General features: G+C 47.4%; 1 protein-coding gene across 2 annotated transcripts in view; it reads right to left on the bottom strand.

Annotated features, from left to right (window-relative positions):
- Positions 1-1,678: 1,678 nt before the first annotated feature.
- Positions 1,679-21,291, bottom strand: part of LOC108931982 (protein bassoon-like) — a 37,651-nt gene continuing 18,038 nt past the window's right edge. The window contains exons 5-12 of one of the 2 annotated variants that reach the window (XM_029251985.1): positions 13,176-19,811; positions 10,744-12,115; positions 9,961-10,650; positions 8,762-9,519; positions 8,197-8,284; positions 7,916-8,047; positions 6,363-6,441; positions 1,679-3,165 (exon numbers count right to left, since the gene is read on the bottom strand). In XM_029251985.1, the coding sequence (XP_029107818.1) occupies positions 6,401-6,441; positions 7,916-8,047; positions 8,197-8,284; positions 8,762-9,519; positions 9,961-10,650; positions 10,744-12,115; positions 13,176-19,811 (9,717 nt within the window). In that variant the 3' untranslated portion in view covers positions 1,679-3,165; positions 6,363-6,400. Of the gene's footprint in view, positions 3,166-6,362; positions 6,442-7,915; positions 8,048-8,196; positions 8,285-8,761; positions 9,520-9,960; positions 12,116-13,175; positions 19,812-21,291 lie in introns of both variants that reach the window. The other variant, XM_018748107.2, reaches the window with a different exon arrangement.

The following is a 21,291-nucleotide window of genomic DNA, read 5'->3' as shown; positions in this document are numbered from 1 at the left end:
CACAGGAGATACTATGTGTTCGTTACATTAGGAGAAAGAGGCACTTAGATGAGTGATTCTACAATACAGTTAGTTTCTTTCCACCATATGAAACGATGTTCATCACACAAGTAGCTGCATAAAACTTTCTTGTTTTATCATTTTTACTTCTCAATGTTCAGAATATTGCCGATTCCCTCAGTGTTCTTTGTTTCAACAAAGTTCTGTGTGTCGTTTCTTTTTGCACCGGTAACTTCTCCTTTATTCTCACAAAAGAGAACGAAAAGTTAATCAGGTTTCATTAATTCATTCGTTGATCTCTGTGCCCCCCCCACCCCCTACCCCCCAGTTGTCATTGTTGTGGCGGTGGATCCTCTCAGTAACTCCAGGAACACAACATGGTTCACTGTCCTTTATTCGTTCCCCAAGAACGTGTACTGCAAGCTCATCACCTTCGTATTGTAATCACACGACACATCATGATGCACCAAGTTTACTACAACTACGTCAATGTTTACAGAGAAGCAGCATACACACAGTAGCACAAAAACATCGAGTTTATCCCATTGCACTTACAACAGTGAATGTAACTGTTTACAATTTTCTGAGTTTTCTGTTTTTTCCTTTTGATTTTTTCGCGCACTTCTCCAATAGCGCTGTGGAACCGGGAGAAGTCTGTGTGTACGTTTGCTTATTTTACAAACACCACATACAGTATAGAAATTGTACACAAATCGATACGTTTCCGAACACAAGCTCTTTTTGCTGGGAACAGTCAGTGTGATCGGCCACGTGGTTTCCTTCGTACGTAAAAGCAGAAAGTTGGCAGGTGATTCAGCGCGAGCCCACGGCCTCCGCATACAGACAACATGTAGCCGACGGGTACGCGCGCCTGCACGAGTCGGGTATCTACGGCTATAGGTGTCAGGGACCAAGGCCTATGACATTCGGGTAAATAAATACACCTACAAAGTTCAGGTTGGACTGAGTTCTACTTTGGTTCATATGTACAGGGCGGCTGCAGTGGTCCAGTGCTGTGAATCGGTGGAGCCGCCCGCCCGCCTGCCCGCCTGCCTTCAAACACCTGCTATAGAACCGTGGAGCGGAGGCGCTCAAGGTGAGCGTTACGGGGATGCTCCGGTGGCTCTGCAGGAGGCCCCAGCATCCAAACTAAGCCTTGTGATGAACGAGCCCGGAAGACGCCTCGCCGTGAGACGCGCGGCAGCGTCTGACGCGAGCGGAAGAAGCTTCCCGTCGGGCGCACGGCCACTCGGAGGGCTTTGCTATAGGCAAGCGTGACGCGAGACGGCGATTCCAAGGCTCACAGGTACTCCGTGGGATTTTGAAATCTGACGCTGGCGGAAAACCTCCTAAAGAAAATGAATTTAAAAAAGATGCCAGTGAAAAGTGTGTGAAGAGCAGGTGGCTGAGAGCAGCGCTGAGCCAGAGCAGCGGGGGAGTGACTTGGAGCCAGGAGCTGGAGGACATTCATACACACTGTGTACGGACCCCTTTGGCAATGAGTCCCACGGGACTGCACAGGAGCATGCTACAGAAATAAATAAATAAATCAATAAATAAATATATATATATATATATATATATATATATACACATATATTTATGTTGAGAAATGTAAATTCATACATAAAAGTACTGTACTGAAATACAAACATTCATATCCATTCCATTTATTAAATTCTTTAATATCACAAGTTGTGTTCTTAAACATAATATTGACAATGTTATTAAACGTGACGCGGTTTTACCTCTTCCATTTCACAATCAATATTTGCATAGACATTAGAAATGATAACTGGGTGGGGCACCTGCAACACCGCAACAAAACAACAAGTAGAGGCAGATGTGTGGTTTCCACGACGACCATCAACGGCGCGTTCGGGTTTGCGCTACAGGAGCTTGGCGATGTTGCCAACAGGGTTACAGGGTTACAGGGTTACTGCTGCAGCAAATGTCTGGAATGAGCGTCTACACACAACGCCTCACACCCCACACACACACACACGCTGTTCCACTGCCTGCACAGGCACGGTGTGTGTTTGTGTGTGCGTGCGTGCGTGTGCGTGTGCGTGTGTGCGCGCGCGCACTCCTGATGTAAATGGCTATTTTGCAGGGGGGGGCAGTCGCAGGAGACACGGTGTGTCATCCGGGCCCCTGAGCACAGCAAGGTGCACAGAAGATGGTTGCGTGGACAAGCTGCTGCGGTCCCCTCCCGAGCGGAGCCCTCTGTCACTCTGCCGCTGCGTCCTGACGTTGGAAACGATGTTCTGCGAAGGAATGACCGTATTTTGGACAGCGGACCTCTTGGACTCAGTCGCACTCTTCTCTTACCGTGCGTCGTTTGTGGCCCGGAGCAGCCGGCGTGAGGAGCACAGCGCGGGCAGAGGGGGGTTCGCACGGAAAAGCCCAACAACGCAGCGGGGCTGCTGTTCAGAGCCCCACGTTCACACGACACCAATTGTGCTCTTGTCGCCTTTCAGCAAACTATTGCTTTTTTCACATGAAAAAGAAAAAAGTGTGATAAATGATATACTTGTAACACATGAAAAATATGAATAGAAAAAAACAAACAAAACGACATCCCACAAAAAAGTAGAAAGAAATATGACAATGTGTATTTAATGAGGAGTTATATACAGTAGTATTGACTGGGAAGCAATCGAGTGGGGTCACATGGGCGTGAAGACGTGAGGTATGTACATCGATACGAAATGGTTAAGGCTGTTTCTTCCCGCTGAGAAAGAAAACCAGGCAAACAATAACAAACAATGAGAGAGTGTTTGACCAGTTTAACCGGAGACCCCACAACCACATGGACCCGTGTTGGCAATGGCTTCGACGGGCTGGCTGCACGCCGCCTACCCCGGGTCTGGGACGGGCCGCATTCTGTGCCCGTTTCTCTTTGTCATCCGGGGTCAGAGCCTCCAGGTTAGAGGTGCTGGACGGTGTTCGGCCCAGACCGATGTGTGTTCGGGCCCCAGGTCCGGCATGCGACACACAACAGGGTAACAGACATCGAGGGAGGTCCTTGCTCACAGCAGAGATTGTTTTCCTTCTTTGTTCTGCAAGAAGACGTGCTTTGTGTCCTTGTTCTGTCAAGTCCAAATGGAAACGGTCAGAAGTACTAGAAAGACGTAGGACTGTTGCCCCCCTGCAGAGCAGAACCTGGAAGGAAAGCAGAGGGAACAGGGCTTCAAGGTAAGTACAGCCGGAGTGAATCATCGCGGAGGAAGCCGAAACCAGAGCGGACCGATCAGGGTGGCAGCGGGAGGTCATCGGTCACCCTGGAAGCAAGTGGCCCTTGGTGCAGCACAGGGACGTATCCACAGGAGCGTACTGCGGGGCACGTGCAGCGGCTCACTTCCTCCAGCCCTTCCTCCTAGGTCACACAGTCATCTTACAGTCATCCTGTCAATGATGACTGACAGTAGAGTACAGTAGAGCAACCCTGTGGTCTGTACCACGGCCAGACAGCTCTCCTGCAAAGCGTGCCCCTTCCGCTCTTGAAACCAGCGGTAATATTCAGGTAAAGGCTGAAGTAAAACAGGAGTCAACAGCAGAAGCAAAGAGAAAGAGCTGCTGCGCAGACAGTCTATGGAGGCTCTGCATTCAGTCATCTCTTCCTCCCTCCCTCCCTCCCTTTCTCTCCGTCCTTCATCTGCACCAGCCCTTCTTCACACTTGCCCTCAGCTCCTTCCTTCCTTCCTTCTTACAAACTCGCTTCTTTCATTCTTCCTCCGACTAAAGAACCGACTCATTAACGAAGCGACAACGAAGGCGTGAAGGTGCGAAGCGGTCCACGCCCACTCAACTCCTCTTCGCCGGCATCGCGACCGCTGATGCTTCCCACGCCATAATCGCACGAGTTGCTCTGAATAACGGATGGACGGTCGGTCCGACTCGCGGCGACCTCTTGCGCGGTTCGCAAGACAAGGGAGCGACACGAATCGTCGCTGCGGTCGTCTTCGCTGCATGTGCGAGGGTGCGGCCGTGGGGAGAAACGCAAGCGCTCGACGCTCCCCGATCCAGGCCAAACCCCACGGCCACGGAGCGGCTCAGGAGCCGCGAAGTACCAGCTTTGCCCGCTGCGTCACACGCCTCCGCTCGGCGCCATCGAAACGGATAATGGACGCATGAGGAGTTCCGTTCCGAGCACGGAGCGCACGCTGACTAACAAAGGATAATAACGAATGACGAGTGGAGAGCGGATCTCCCCGAAGCTCCTCTCACCTACAGTACGTGACCGTGACTGCTGGGCAGCAGTGACCACAGCTCAGCTTAAGAGCAGTAGGTTAAGAGGCCCAGTGATTCTGCTGCCCAGAATAGGAGCTCTTGCTGCTCTAGTTGGACTGAGAGCAAACGAAGTCAAAGGCTGAACAAGGGCAGCTAAGCACTGGAGCAACCTTGTGATCTGGGATTGACCTTTGACCTTGTGCTCCTCAGCGTTCGGGGTGTGAAAGGATGGAGCGGAAGCGAACGCCCAACCCGACGCGGGAGAGCTCGTCGCCCCGCCTTGGACACGTGCGTGCGAGAAGCGCCGCGGTGCCGCCTCTGGGAGCTCTACGCGTAGCCGTGGAAACGTCACACATGCGTGCGGTTTGCCACATCCGGCTCTTAGGATAGCTACGTCTCACAGAACCCGACAAACGACAGAAATTAAAGGCGGAAAGTTCTAATAGGGAGAAAAAAGCACACCAGCATCCACCTCCAGGGAAAGTGTGACTTTTATATTTCTTAAGTATATCTTTTGCCTGCTGACCGATCACGCGATGAAATGGCCGGCCGCTTATCCGTAATACGCTTAAGTGCTCGGAATAAGGTGCCGGACGGCGGAGCCGCTCGCCGGCACCGAGCCGCTGCCCCTCCGCTCCTCCCTACAGGGCGACGCGAAGGGCTCACTGCCGCAGCTTTTTCTAGCATCTGGAGTCTCGGTCCTGCGGCACACAAAGGAGCTGAAAAGTTGCTCCTGGCCTAAATGGACTTTGAGCCAGAACACACGCTCTCCTACCTTTCGCACCGTCGTCGTCTTGCTGGAACACGCCTGCGACACGCGCTCCGCTACACTGGGTACCACCGTAATACCGCAGTAATGACCTTTGCAAGGTAGTGACACGCAGAGATATGCTGTAGACCTAATAATTATTTCAAGAGCCTACTTATTCTGTTCTCTCGTTCCATGTGCTCCGAAACGGGGGTCTAGGTCCTCTTATTTTTCTTGCCTGTGTCCAACAAACAAATCAAAGTCCTTCCAAGCAAGGAATCTCGTGGCCGGGGGGCGGGAGCTCGTCTCAGCACAACCCCACCGCTTATACCCACTTTCTTGACAGACTCTGAGAGATTTGGGTTCAGGAATTGTTTTAATTGTTGAATCGCCCTTAAATGTCCTTCTCCGCACACCTGCGCAATATGTCCTCTTCCACGGGCTGTGGCACCTGCAACAAATCACACTCATCCTTTTGTTGCACTGGTTCATCCTCTTTTCATCAGCAGATGGCACAGCAGTCAGCACCTGGGTTTCAATCCCACCTCCTGCCGTATTACCTTCATCGAGGACTTCCAGAGTATACGTCGACATTTACATTTATTTATTCATTTAACAGAGCGAAAATACAATGTGTTCATTACATTAGGAGAAAGAGACGTGGCCTCAGACGTGATTCTTAAGTAAACTTAGTTCGTCACTTTCCACTTCATGCATCGATGTTCATCACTCGAGCAGCTGCATAAAACTCAACAGACGATTCTTGACCACCTTCCGACAATTTATTTTTTGAGATACGCAAAGTGAGTGACTATACAGTATTTCTTACATTGCTCTTTAACTCAGTTACTATTGCAAGTCACCAGACAACTGCTTACAGGAGCCCATGACTTTTAAGAGCAGAAAGAATGTAAAACTGTAACCTGAAATACATAACTTCTCATTTACAGCCTTACAGTAACCCTTGCTAAAATTTTAAATTGCACTTTCTTCATTTATCTGCTCTACTCATTTATTTCCCAAATCCGCTTGTCCAAGTCAGGGTAGCAGCAGTCCGTAGTCTATACTAGAAGCATGGAGCGCAAGGTTACTTAAAAATGTGTTTTCAAACATTTCTACTGGTTATTGAAATTGGAGGGATGGTAAAAGCAACCTGGGAGTTGCAAACTAAACGAGTTATGAACAGGCTTCAGGTGCCAGTTGTGTTCATACAGTAAGTCGAGGAGCCAGTGTACTGTGGTGTACTCTGGAGTCCTCAATGATGTACTGTCACGTATATAAAGATCACCTGCACAAGTTCACATTTACTCCTTTTGTCTCTCTCTCTCTCTCTCTCTCTCTCTCACACACACACACACACACACACACACACTGTAAATACCTGTTTTGGAGAAGTGCTGTGTGTCACCTTCATGCTGCTCACCAAAAGGAGGTGAATTTCTTGCCGAGGGCAGATACGGCTGCCAGACACAAACAGATAGCAATGAGGATTTGGGAGGATTTACAGCTGTTATTACTAACTGTCATTATATTTATTATTATTATTATTATTAGTATTATTATTATTGTTGTTGTTGTTGTTGTGTTTACTACTCTATCTTTACATAAAAAATGTGCATATTAAGTATTAAAAAATCACTGCAGAGCTCTGGTTTGGTCCGTTTGTCATATAACACTTGTTCAACAGGTGGAAATGTAGCTCTGTATGAAGGTTTGTTGTTTAGTTTAACTCAGTATTACCCTTTTTTCCTGTTTTCCACCACTTCTCCGAGTACACGGGTACTGTGAGACTCCAGTGCCGTTCCTGAGCTCATACTGTGCTGTGCTTTTCTCTTCCTTCAGCTGGGTGTTCTGTGCCCATGACGTGTCCATGATGTGCCCATTCCTTGCCCTAACCCTTTCTGTTCTGCTGTGCCATTCTGTTCTTCTGCTATTATTACCTTTATAATTTAGTATTACAGCTGATCCACCCACGGTTGGTTTCTTTATTCAGATGTTATATTTGAATGAGTTGGCTTCCTCCATGGAGGGTCAGGGTTAGGAACCCAATGTGAAACCTTCACTAAACTACCTGATGTGTATTGAATAAAATGTGCAATAATAACATGTGCAATAACCATCAGAGCATTAATATTATTATTATTAACATTAACCATTAGCCTGTTAGTATTACTATTAACAGTATTATTGTAGTCTTTACTGTGTATTTCACTGTGCATGGGATATTTTACTGTGTACTTTGTGTGTGCTTTGTGTGTATTGTGTTTTATTCCTGCCCCCCCTTCTTAAAGTATTTGCTCCCCTCCTTTTTTTAATAGTATTTCATCCTTTTTTTAGTATTTATTCCCTCTTTTACTGTAGTTATTGTATTTATTGTATTATTTTAGCTTTATTTATTGAAGTTTTAGAGTATTTATTGTGTACACGTTGTTTTTACATTTGACTCTCTCAGCATCGCTCAAGAATTCCTATGTGCCCGGACCATGTGTACATGTACAAATGGCAAATAAAGTTCTATTCTATTCTATTCTATTCTATGAATATTGTGAAAACTCGGGGATAAGTGTTAATAGGCCACTCTTACTAGTACCATGGGTTAGAGTCTCGTTGGCCAGGTAATATGTACAGAAAGTGTAGAAGAGTTATGGCTGCATGTGGTTCAGTAAAGAAAGAGAAAACATAATCCATCGTGTCTTATCTTTATTCGTGTTCGAGTGTAGTTAATACACCTGTAAGACACGACACTACCCCCAATTGTGTACAGGGCTGCGTTCGGGTGCGTTCTCCCATTTCTACCCCTGTGCCGTGCTATGGGTTTGTGTCATGCTGTGAAGTGTTTTGGTCTTACTATGATGCGTTTGCTCCATGCTGTTGAGTATGTTTGTTTTATTGCTCTCTTGTTTTCCTTTATCACTCTTTACTGTGCGCTCTTACCATCTCCAAGTTTCCCAGCTTGCTCTGCTGCCCCTCCTGGCAGGATTTTAGAAAAGACACTATCGCCATCAGCTGCTGGCTGCCCTGCTATCGTACTGCCAACCCCCCCAGGCTTCGGTGCTGCCTTTGAACCTGTAGAACCAGCAAAAGACCAGTTTTTACTAGCGAATCCACATTAAGTGCTTTACTAGTTTTGACTGGCGATCATCATCGTTAGACAGTTGTTTACTCAGAACTCTTGTTTTCCTTTCCTAGAGAAGCTGGGTTGGGCAGCGACTCACCAATGCCGGAAGTTGGTGCTTTGGCAGGCTGAGATCCTGCTGATTTCATCCCCAGTGCGGAATTGTCATCAGCCAGGTCTGTCTTCACCTGCCATCCAAAAGGAAACGAAACACGATTCTTGACACCTTTGATTATTTTGAAGCTCCTTTATGACACAGAAATCATCCTTTTGTATTTTGTTGTACACCCCAGCACTTGCAGGAAACCAGTGCAAACACAGGGAGGAACTACACACAGATGGAATTTGTTTGATTTTTTTCTATTGCTCTTTCTCTGATGATGTGGAGTTTTATTTCATTCTGGGTTTATTTTGGGTTGATCATGGGTAAAAATAACAATGAAGCCCAAATTACCCATCAACAGTGTTATGTATGGCCTGACAGACCCAGTTATGATACGAGAACTCTTTTTAATAGATTGTCATACATACTGTCTGTCTCTATCAACCTTTGTCACAATTTTGCTTTTGTCTGTGAACAAATGTTTCATTATTCCTAACTTATTAATAAATGTAATTATACACAATATGCCACTAAAAAGTGAAATACGGGGGTGGGAACTCACTGCTGTAGCAGGCTGAGGACCAGCTTGAAGTTGATTCGGGCCCTGGCTCTGGGCTGGGGACTGGGTCTGGGTCAGACCTGGAGTTTGACTCTGTCCAGGTTTGGTCTGCTGTTCCTGGGTTGTACTGGACCCGGCGCCTTCCCCTGCCCCAGCCAGTGGCTGCCCTTCTTGTTGCCTTTCAGGTGTTGCCCCGCCGGTCAATCGTTGTTGCTGACTTGAGGGTTGCTGTCTGGGAGCAGCAGAGGGTGGGCCCTGTGGGTCTTGTCTCCTGGAGGATGAGGATGGTAGCTGCTTCTGCGTCCTCTGCCCAGCTGAGCTGTGACTGTGGCTGGAGGAATCTCGGGAGTAATCAGACGAGTGATAGCCTTGTGTGGATCTAGACTCAGAGGTCCCTCTCTTCTGTGTGGAGGATGACCCACGAGAATCGTGCCGCATTGATGGGTCCTTGTGGTGTCCCCGGGATGTCCTGGAGGGTCTTGGGTCATCAGCAGAGTGCCGAGAAGAGGAGTGCCTTCCTGAGCTGGTGCCATGGTGTCTGTGATCTCGAGATGTAGTTGAGGAAGGGCGTTGGTGACTGTAGTCATCCTGAGACCAGTTGTCTTCTTCCGGTGGCTCATCATAGTCATGATATGTCTGTTTGGCGTGACTCCTCCTGTGCGTGGACGAATGGCTGCTTCCACCGTAATGCTTTGAACGATCAGAGCGAACCTCTCGCGGCTTCTCAAACCAGTCTGTCTCCTCCTGCCCCAAATGATATGCTTTGGAAAGCGAACACGAATCAAAGTCAGTCTTCTTGAGCATGAGCAAGAAAGGCATGCAGACTGAATCCATGCATTGAGAGTTAGAGGAAAGCATGCAACATCAAATATGCAAAAGAAAATCCTTATTTGATATATGCAAATGAAAGTACCGCAGGCCAAAAAAGAATGAATAAATGTAGCAAAAAATAAACATAAAATTCTGCATTACATGACCATACGTTATTGAGCACAAACATCCATTTTGAAAAACATCTCAAATGGCACTGTTCAAAACATGCAGAAAAGAAGACTGAGCGGTGTTTGGCACATGTGTCTTCACCCTTGGGGACGGTATTCATGCATTACAGTAATTTGAAACAGAGCAGCATTCAGGTGCATCATGGAAAAGTGAACAGGTAGCAGAAGCTGAGACATTCTTCAAAATTCAGCACCAGTTACCTTCACTATCAGAGACAGCACAATGCATGTCATCTACCAGGTAAGGGTCATCAGGCTTGTAAATATGGCTCCTCTGTGAGTCCTTCATGTGCTCCTGCACGTCAGGCAGGGAATGGCTTGAGCCATATTGATTGTGGCTATCATGCAACTCTGGCCCCACGGGGCCTCGGCCAGCACCCATTGGTTTCCCCACGGGACTCAGGGGGCTCTCCTCCTCCAAGTTTTGAGCTCGTGCAGAAGGTCTGCTGCGATGTCCCCTTTGAGAACGCTCCACAATGTCCCTCTCATACGACTTGCTCCGACAGCTATTTGAATCTCTCGAAGTGACCTTGTCCATTCCATAGCCAGTTGACCTTGATCTTCCAGAGCTATATACTCGATCATCTTCCTCAAGGCCCTCCCGACTGGAAAGACCATAATATTTCTGTTGGTCGTAGACATTCTTCTTCAGTCCATATGTGATGTCATCCTGAAGCTTCCTTGCCCTAGATGCAACAGTGCTGCTATTGCTAGCGGATGTTGGGATGCTGTATGAGGCCAAGTCTGACTCAACATCCCTTGCCTCTTCAATGGGTGAAAATTTGGAGATCTTCTGCTCCGTGCCTGGTTTCCTGTGTTTACTGCGTTTAGAGGACACCGTTGGCGCCATGTTCTTAGATGACTGTTTCTGGGGTGGCCCTGATCCAGACCCTGTGCGAGTAGAAAACTTGTAATCATCACAGTAATATGATGACCCAATGCCTACTGTGCTGCTGCTGCTCATTTGACTGTTACTGTCCTTACCTTGTGGGTGATAGCTACTTCTGGCCTTAACGCTACCGTGGGGGTCATACAGGTCTTCAGTCACTTCATCAACCCTGCCATATGAAGCCATCCTCATAGAAGGGCTTTCACTCCCATAACGACCATTCCCATTAGTTCTCTGCATATCTGAGGATGTGTTCATGTTCTCCTTTGTTAACTCACTGATGTCTTCTATCATCACATAATTCCGTGGAATGTTGTGCTCAAGGTTTGAATAAAGGCCCTCCGAAGTATAAGTTGATGTTGGACTGACATCAGAGTGGATACAATCGGAAAGGCTCTGCTCTGGTGGTTTATACTGCCCACAAGTGCCAGCCATAGTTGTTGAGGAATAACCGGCATTACAGGTACCATCTTGACCGGTGGTGGTGACCATCACAGTGGGGTTGCTTATAACTTCATAGTTAGTAGGAATCTTCTGCTCCAGATCAGCCAGTGAGGTCTGTCTGGGCTTCTGGTGTGCAGTGAGCATATCTGCCTGTGGCTGGAAAGAAATGCTCTGACCCGTGTGGTATGGGGTTTGGCCTGCATATGGGTATGGCAATGTCTGTGATGCATAAGAAGTTGGGCCAGGAGAATGCTGGAAGCCTGGATGGCTCTGTTGTACCCTTAAGTCTGTCTGGTAAGAAGATGGTTGAGGCAAACTGTGTGTTGGAAAAGCACCTGAAGCCTGTGCTTGTTGGGTTGATGGTGCAGCAAGTTGGGGCTGAAAAGTGCCAGGTTGTGGTTGGGACTGAGAGTCTGCAGGGTACTGGGGAGGCTGGAACCCTATCTGCTGGTAGACAGGGGTGCTCTGGGGCACAGGTGCAGGTTGGCTCTGGGGATACTGATAGTTAAGGAAGGGTGAAGTGGAGATCATCTGGTCTGTGGTGAACTGGTTCATTGGTGCTGTGCTCGGTTTTACAAGGAGCCCACTTCCATCAAAGGTTGTTCCCACCATATGCAAGTTGCTGAGGTCACTGTCTGACACGTAGTCCCTAGTATCCCCTATGGAGCGCATGTAGGCTAACTCCCTCCGCTCCCGCTCCTTGATCATAGTCTCTTTGCGCTGGGTGATACCCAATTCTAGGTAGCGTAGCTTGGCATCAATTTCCTTCTCCTCCTCCTCCAGCTCAGCCTGCTGCATTCGCAACTTGCTGGACTCCTGCTCTACGACCTTCAGTTCGTTCAAAAGCCCTGTCTTGGGGTCATCTGACGCTGGCCTGGGGAGCACTCTCTGGGGAGTGCTGGGAGAGGAGTAAATTTTGGGGAGAGCAGGGGTCATGATGGGAAGAGGGGTCTCCTCAGGGGGTGGACTGGGCAGAGTCCTCTTCACTTTCCGTATAGGTGAGCTCTGCTGCAACGTGCCAAGCTGGAAAACATTAAATCAAGACTGTTTGTACAGGGGACAGCCTGTAGCGTAGTGGTTAGAACAACTGCCTTTGGACCCCAAGGTTGCAGGCTCAAGCCTCAACTCTGGCTGTAGTACCTTTGAGCAAGGTACTTACCCTCAATTGCTCCAGTAAAAAATTACCCAGCTGTATAAATGGGTAAGTAACTGTTAACCTTAACATTCTACAGTAAGTTGCTTTGGAGAAAAGTGTCAGCTAAATGAATAAATGTAAAAGCAATCATACAGCTTTTTTTAAGGTATATCAGCAGCTTTAATGACAAGTGCAGGTTGGTAGAGTGGTCAAAAATAATTACCCAAGTAATAGTGGTCATAGTAATAGTACACACAAAAACACACACACTGTCTGAACCACTTGTTCCATACAGGGTCACAGGGAGACAGAGCCTAACCCGGCAACACAGGGCATAAGGCCGCAGGGGGAGGGGACACACCCAGGACAGGACACCAGCCCGCCGCAAGGCACCCCCAGCGGGACTCAAACCCAGACCCACCGGAGAGCAGGACCCAGTTCAACCCACTGCGCCACTGCACCCCCCTCAGTAGTAATAGTAGTCATTCAAAAATCTAACTGAATAAAAGTTTTAAGAAAGTATAAGGTCACAAAAGTACTTGTATTGAATTACTTTGATTCGAATTGTGCTTTTCAATATTCTGAGTCACAAGCAATGTCAGGGTGAATGCAGCCTCATGTACCTTTTGTGACACAGTAGATGTGTAGTCAGTTAAATCCACTTGTTACAATTAATAGCGAAAATTTAGTACTTGTTATAACTTTACACTGAGTGAAGCCTTTCTTAAACCAAAGGAAATAGATAGCAAAAACAGTGACACTGGACAAACTGATGGTGGTTCCACAGTCACGTGTTTGTAGCTGTTAAGTGTTCATCAGCAGGTGAAATGCACTTTTGTTTACACTTATTTTTATGTTGCTTTGAAGAAAGTATCTGCTAATGGAATACATGTAAAAGTAAATGAAAAGGCAAATGTAAATGTAAATGTTTTCACAGCCTTTCCCTACCTGGCTGTTTTGGAGCGCTTGATGGTGATACAAGGAGAACCTGGTCCGCGAAGGGTCTTCTGATGTGGGGCTTAGAGGCTTGGGATCAGACATTGAACGCTGCACACACTTGACTGGACGAGGCAGAGACTGATGGCGCTGTGGAGACTCGGCTGTGAAGTGCTTCTGCGGAGTGACGTGAGCTTTGTTCAGCCGCTCACTGGAGGAGAAGGAATTCTCCAGCAAGCGGTGGGGAGAAAGCGGGGACACGGGAGAGTACAAAACCTGGGGGGACTTAGGAGGCTGGCGAACCAGGTTAGACAGAGATTCGCTGTGCATATGGTTCTGGTAACTGATATCTAGAGGATCAGGCTTCCTCCGCTCAAACTTAGTCATCCCTGGAATTCGTGAAGAGAGAGCATCTGCAGCGCCAGGTCCAGCCAGTTGCGTGTTGGAAGAATAAGGACTGACCGTAGTGGGCACATTGAGCTGGGGCATCACTACCCCCTGGGACTGAGCCTCAGGTTCTGTCTGGCAGGCAAGGCTTTCACCTTTCAGGGTCCTCTCTGGTGCAGAAATGTAGTGCAAAAACTCCACCTTGCTTTCTGCTGTACTTATGTGTATTGCTGGGGAAACTCTACCCAGCTGATCTGGTTCAGTCTGGCATGAAGAATCGTTAGTTGTCTGAATGGCCACACTCTGGGAGGCCACCTTGGACATGTCGGCCTTACTCTCTGAGCTTGACTCTGAGTGCTTGGAAAAGCGAGATCTTCTGCGCCGGATCGGCTGCTCCCACTCATCCTGGTCCTCATCATCTGTCTGGACGCTACTGTCAACAATGCGCCTGGTCCTCCTTCGTCGAGACACAATTAACCTCTCCTCTCCATCCTCATCATCAGTCTGCACACTACTGTCAGCAATCCTCTTTACCGTTGGCTGGCTGTCGTTACCTTCCACCCCATCTCTCAAACGGGGCATTGAGTTTCGTTTTTTTATCACCTTTGACTCCAGAAGCTCATCATTATTCTTCAGAGACCTTTCAGAGGCAGAGCTGGGCAAAGATCTGGAAGGGATCACACCCTGGACAACCTGTCCATCAACATAAGGTTGCCAAAACTGCACATTCGGCCCAAGTGTCCTCTGAAATTCGGGTGGCATGTCTTTCTGAATTACTCTACCAGTTTTGTCACAAACAATAGAAAATGACTGAGGGGGAGCCCCACCAACAATGGCCACCCCTTGCAGAGCACTTTGAGCACTTGTTGCAGCTGCAGCAGCTGCAGAAGCAGCAGCTGCTTCTGCAGCAGCAGTCTTCTGCCTTTTCTGCTCTTCCAGCTGTTGCTGGAGCTGTTGTTGCAGTGACTGGATCTGATCTAGCTGCAACCTCTGCTGCGCTAACTGCTCCCTCTGCAGAATCAGCTGAGTTTCCCTCTCAGCCTGCTGTTGCTGCAAGACCTGCTGCTTTATAGTTTGCAATTCCTGAATCTCACGCTGAACTAACATCTGTTCTTTCTCTCTGTGTCTCTGAAGTTCCAGACGATCTCTTTCCAGCTCTTCTTGCAAGCGCAACTGTCGCAGTTTCTCCAGTTCCACACGTTCCCTTTCTAACTGCAACAACTGCTCGTGCTGCTGGCGCAGTCGCTCCTCTTCCTTCGCCGTCTCCGGATTACTTGTGCTCGTACTGACTGTTAGAGGTTTTGCAGCCTGGGAGACTGTTTCACATTGAGTTTGGGGTTGTGTTTGTTGGAGAGGCTGAGTCTGAGTCTGAGGGAGCACCTGAGCCTGAACTGCACCTTGAGGAACAGCTTGTGGTTGAATTTTGGCCTGAGCTTGCAGTTCAGTCTGTTGCTGAATGTGTGGTTGGATCTGAGGCTCAGAGTGTGTTTGTAATTGTGTTTGTATATGAGCTTGTCTTATGGGTTCTACTTGGGGCAACAGCTGTGATGGAATTTGAGGAATGGTTTGAGGTTGCATCTGAATCTGTGGCTGAGTGTGCTGCTTCTGTACATTTCCCATCTCAGGATGTGGCTGGAGTTGGAGTTGTTGACTGGTAGGTATCCCAGCAGATGAAGATGTTGCTACTGCTGTGGTACACACACTTCCTATTGCTGCACTATGTGCAGGTAGGTGACTATATGGTGGTGAAACTGTGTGCATGGTACCGGGTACTGTAGGAGTCACAGATGGCTTCCCCAGGTAGACTGGAGTCTCCAGTGCTGTGCCTGCGGCAGATGCACTAGCAGGAATGGAGGCCATAGGGAAACGGCAGGGCGGAGGATAACGGTAAGGTCTCTGTGCAGATAGAGGCATTCTTGGGGCTATTAGAGGCAACCTGGTGAGACTAGCCAAAGGTACTGTGGTCATGTTTCCAGCTGGGTAAGGTCTATAAACTCCCCGCTGCATGGGTCGCAGGACAGAGGCAGGCTGAGTAGTAATTGGCAACGTGGAAGCTATTGGAGTATTGATGGTGGAGTAGATCATGCCATCTGCAGCTCTCACAGCAGAGGGATACAGTGCCCTTAAACTGGCCTGTCTTGCATTGAATAAATTTGCACAGGCTTGACCATGAGGAGTCTGCCTGCCATCAGAGCTGTACATGATATTTGGCCTCATCGATGGCAAACCTTGCTGTAAACTGAGTCTGCCTCTTAGACCATATACATCTGTAGTGCTGTACTGAAGATGCTCAGGGTTACTGCCAGATCTCCCACCAAACTGGTCCATAGAATTTAAATCTGCACACATTCTACTGATTTCCCTGGCAGTGGTGGCACTATATTGAGCTAAGTTGGACTCCTGGAAACTGGATGGATCACGTGAAGAGCAGCGGTAGTCTGTGTTAATATTTGACATGGATCCATACCTCCGTATAGGGAATGTCTGACCTATAATGTCACTCTGCTGCCGTAAATCTGTGTAGGATCCATACTGCACACCCACCCCACCAAAGTAGCTTCCTTCATAGGCCTCCTTCATGGTGCTTAAATCCACTGCCAGGTCAGGGGGGTTAGATTTTGTAATACAGTGATGAATCCCGACAACTGAAAGATTAGTGTCAGACATAGATGGCTGCAACCTTCCAGAGGCAGGCAAGGACTGAGGTTTATGGTCTTCCCTTACACTTATCTTGCTTTCTACATGTCGTTGATATTGGAAGTCTTCTTGATCGGATTCATGCACATGAGTTCCACTATACTGAGAATCAGAAGCAAACTGTCTACTCTGTGAGGGCTCCGTAGTAGAACTATTGTCAGTACCCTTTGGTTTCTGTGCAAAGGGTCCCTTGCAAGTTCCAGTAAATGGTAATTTGTAGACTACATCACAGCAGGCCACCTGGGCCTCTGGTTTAATTTGTCCAGTTAAATCCAGGACCTCCTGGGGAGGTGGTTCTGCTGCTTTAACCAGCTGAGTCACTGCTGCCCCTTGTGAGGCACCACCTTCCAGTTCCACCATCATTACGTGAGATTTACTGGTTGACAGATTCATGGCAGTGGGTTTATTTTTCAGCTCAAGAGGAACCCCACAAAAGATATCACGAGGTGCTGGGGAAGAATCCAGTATTGGAAGAGGAACAGCGGATGCCCTGGGGATTACACTAATACTAACTGTAGTCTGTGGGTTGCTGGTCTGGCTCACCAGCATGTCTTTTTTCTGCATTGGCTGGACCTGATTTGCTAAATTATACCTGGCAAAAGAAGTTGCTTGCAGCTGCTGCTCAAGCTGCTGCTGCTGCTGTTGTAACTTTTGTTGCTGTAACTGTAGTTGTTGTTGCTGAATACCCAAGTCTTCCAGACATGCATCTATCTTTGGGATGGATGGGTCAATGGGTGGTGCTTTGCTCTGAATGAGACATACTGCTGATCCCATTCCTTGACCTAAGTCTACTCTATTCTGGAGAGGATCTCCATAAACCACAGGTTGTTTTGGCTGGGATATAAACATAGATGATGCTACTGTAATGCTTACAGTTGTTGGTGTTGACACAGACACATGTGGATGTTCTTGCGCATTCAGGTTCATAATGAGTGGCTGAACAGCTGTAATATGACGACTCGAACTGGCCTCATTTCCAATGGAATATTTTCGTGTTTCTGTAGCTACAGATGTTAAATCCATACCCTGCTCTGTCATAATAACGGGGGTTGGCTTCAGGGGAGTCCTAAGATCGACAACGTTACTACTTTGCATTTTACCTTGTTCAACAACTCTGGATGTCCCTGGAACAGTTGATATTCTACAGAGAGATATATTTTCCACTGGCAATGATCCTCTGCTGCATGTGCCTGCTGTGCTGGTCCCAGTGATAACTCTCTCCCCAGTCTGTGTCTTGTATGAGCTATGCTGAGGAGGAGACTGATGTAAATGTGGATGTGGAGAAGTTGGTGTACTGGTCTCAAATGTTGGCTGACGTCGCAGCCTTGTTGGTGAAGAGAGGGGAGAGGTAGAAGAATTGACAGTCACTGGCTTACTGGGGCTGACAGGCTCCGACCCCAAGGTGACCACCATAAAGGGTGATTCCTGGGAGGACTGCTGTCGGGAAAGACGTGGTGGAGCATTTCTGTTTGGTGTCTGTGCTGGGGTGGTAGCACCATGGTCAGCACGGTGTACTGGCTTGCTGCCTGTCTCAGTGCCCCTAGTGGAGCTGTCAGCAGTACTTGCTCTGGATGTAGAACGGGATGGACTCTGTGTGGGAGATGTAGAGGGGGAAGCAGTAGGGCTGGTTCCTTTGAAATAAGAGAAGACCTTTGATGTGAGTGATGAACTGACTGGCTCAGAAGATGTCTTCTGTGTGTTAGCTGGAATGCACTTCCTGGCAGTACCATCTCGCTGGTTGTACCCTTGAGTCACCTCTGCTGTCTTGCCAGAGATACTTGAACTAGCAGCTGGGCTTCCTCTTTGGTGAAAATGAGGTGATGTTTGATTTGTGGTAAGCATCTGATTTCCTTGACTCGCAACCGCAGGATTCATACTGTGTGCTCCTCTAGCTCCAGTTTCACCTCCAGAGGAGAACGACACTGGCGCTGAAACCTGCGTGGGGCTTGTTCCAGGTGTCAGAGGAGGATTGTTTTGCTCCAGTAATTTGGTCGAAGATGAGCCAGCTTCCAAAAGTTGTTTTCCTACAGTTTCAAAGCGGTTTGTTGTGATCTGTTGCATGTCATATGTGGAAAACTGCTGTTGATGTCCACTTCGCAGATTCTTCTGCTGTGTCTGCTGCTTCTGAAGTGTTTCAGCTTTTCTCACCATTTCTTCATAGACCTGTTCCGCTGTTTTCAGAGGTTTTTCAGCAGAAGGTGAGGCAACTGTTGGTTTTTCGGTAGGGGAGTACAGTGACATGAATTTTGGCAAATTACCAGTTTTGTATGGCTGTGAAGCCATTATTTCAAACCCCTCAGCCTCTGAGTCAATGGATGGAGAATATTCTGAGCAGGAAGATCTGTGAAGCTCCTCCATTTCAGCTGCTTGTCGAAGCTCCTCCGTAGGAGATGCATCCTCAATGGGTGAGAGGTTGCTAGGAGGGGTTTTGGATCGCTCCCTCCGTCTTTGAGCCCTCAACTCATCTTTATCCCTTTTTGGTTTCCTGGCAGTACTTCGAATCTTCTGTTGCTCCACTTCCCTCATCTTCTCCTGTTCTCTTAGGAGTTCTTCCTCCTCCCTTAATTCATCCTCTTCAGATGAGTCTTCAATGGTGGGAAGAAGTGGACCGTGAGAGCGATGGCGAGCCTTCCGCTGCTGCTTGGCCTCCTCCAACTTTTGCCTGCGGCTGGGGCTGCTGTCACTGTCTTCCTCCATAGATGACACAGAAGTGGGAGATGTGCCAGAAGTGTAGCTAGGTGTAGTTGCAGGGAGAGTAGATGAATATTCTCCCCTTGAACGCTCATCCGGTGAGCCTGTCAAACTCTCCATCTCAAGCTCAGGTTCTCGGTCCAAGCTGAGATCATTGTCATTGCTGAGCTCCATATCACGATTGTAGCTGTTTGCAGTATTCAGTTCGATAGTTTTAAATCGGCGCAGACCTCCTTGTGAAGTCAACAAATCATCATCTTCATCTTCTGCAGTACCTTTGAAGGCTCTGGTGGCTCCTTTTCTCTCCTCCTCGTAGCTGTTTGAGTGATGACTCAGGCGCCGTTTTTCTTTCCCTAAATCACCACCGTGCTTTGGGCTCTTTTTCAGCTTTTGGTAGCTGTACTCTTTATCCTCATTGTTTTCTTCCTCATCAGCACTCATTTCCAAAATGTGCCTTCTCATGATGTCTTCATCTGTCAGGTCTTTTGGTGGCTTTCTGTGGTTATGCCGTCTTTCCCAGTCTGGTAAACTGTTGTCCTCCTCTCTAATGTCACCCAACTCCTCATCCAAGCCACAGCCATCTTGGCTGATGGACAAAGACCGTGGCCGTGTCTTCTTATCATCACCATCACTGGGTCTATGCTCCCTGCTCAATTCTTGCCTTGGGTCAGATTTAGACTGGAGCAATGACTCTTTGGAGCTTTCAAGCTTGGGGACCTCAGAGTGGGTTGGGAGGCTGTGCTCATGGACCTCACCCTTGGTTAGCTTCATCTCCTCCTCTTGGACCAGGCCTGTGATCTCACTGTGGGAGCTTGAGATACCATCAGAGGAATAACCTGTATCACTCAAGCTCTGTGTGCTTGACTTAGTCTCCTGGGAAAGAAAAAACTTGAATATCAGTCATATTTCACATTTCATTCTAAGTGTTGTAGCTAAAAGCACAGTTCATCCTATTTATAAAATCCTGCACATTCATGTACTTCTCAAAGTAGAGACTGCACCAGGGACCGACAGTACTGCACAGATTCCAAAAGTATGACCAATAATAAAGTATCTCAGCATCTTGCATTTTTAACGGCAGGATAGGGGTGGCATGCATGTGCAGAGAAATCAACTGGGTAGGAGGTGATCTGATATTGCCTACTCTCTCATGGATCCATTTACATAAAGGTCCCTAGGATACATTTCATATAGTGTTTTGATATAGTATCTCTATGCAAAAAACCTAACCCTTTATGAATACAAGCATCCCTAAATTTGCAAACTCTCTTTGAAATTTTCTCTCTCTGAAATTTTAGCAAAAACAGCTTTTGGCCTTTGATACCCAATTTTTGATTTACAGGAAGCCAGTGGAAAGAGACGAGAATGGAAGACACATAGGAATGTCTTGGCAAGTCAGTTGAACTCCTACAGTGGTATCCAAGATTAGTTTGACAATTGATTGTTACTCCCAGGCTCTTGGCCGTCCAGTGTGATAGAGAGCTCTTAACGGGTGGCAGGAGCTGCTGAGAAACTGAGGATCTCAGTTTTAGAAAAACTGAGATGTACAGAGAGAGAACAAGAAAGGGTTATTCAAAGAGAAGTGTTTTGCTAAGGTGGCCAAGGTTTCAACCCACATGAACTTTCCACAGTGTTCCACAGTCATCCAGGCAAAGATGTCAAACAGAAAAACTTCAGTGCATGAGGATTTGTCTGTGTTGGTTGGGGGAAAAAGACAAAGAGCTCTGTGTTATCTCCAAAGCAGTGGTAGGACAACCTGTGACAGGCAATGACAGAGCCAATGGAAGCTGTGTAAATTAAAGGGCCAAGTACTGAGCCCTGTGGAACACCTGTTGAGAAAGACTCAAGGGCAGAGAGGGAGCTACTCCAAACAACCCAGTAAGATTTAGAAGAGAGGGAGAGGCAGATTTACATGGAAGAGACCATTATTGGAGATTCTGACTGAATGAACATGCTGTGCACGTAAGCGAATGAAGGATATTTGTACAAAGTGCTCCTGTCATAGGTTATTACAAATAACCAGCAGCAGCAGGTGGCACAGTGGTTAGTGTCATCACCACGCAATAAGAAACCTCTAGTTCCAATACCTGCTACTGGTACCCTTGATCACACTACTTACCTTGAACTAATATTGTATAAATTCCCCACTGTGTAAATGGGTAAATAATTCTAAGTACCTTATTATACATACCTAACAATGTTAAACTGCTTTGAAGAAAAGCTTTAAATTAAGGAATAAATAATAACAAAAACGGATAAAATTGCAACCCTTTATAAGCTTTAACTTATAAAAAGCATTAAAGATAGACATTTCATTATTGTTGGGGAATGAACCGCTTACTGATAACTAACA

The sequence above is a fragment of the Scleropages formosus genome, chromosome 5, assembly GCF_900964775.1.
Source record: "Scleropages formosus chromosome 5, fSclFor1.1, whole genome shotgun sequence".
Taxonomy (NCBI): Eukaryota; Metazoa; Chordata; class Actinopteri; order Osteoglossiformes; family Osteoglossidae; genus Scleropages; species Scleropages formosus.
Note: the sequence above shows the minus strand (reverse complement) of the source record. Positions and strands in the feature narration are given on the sequence as shown.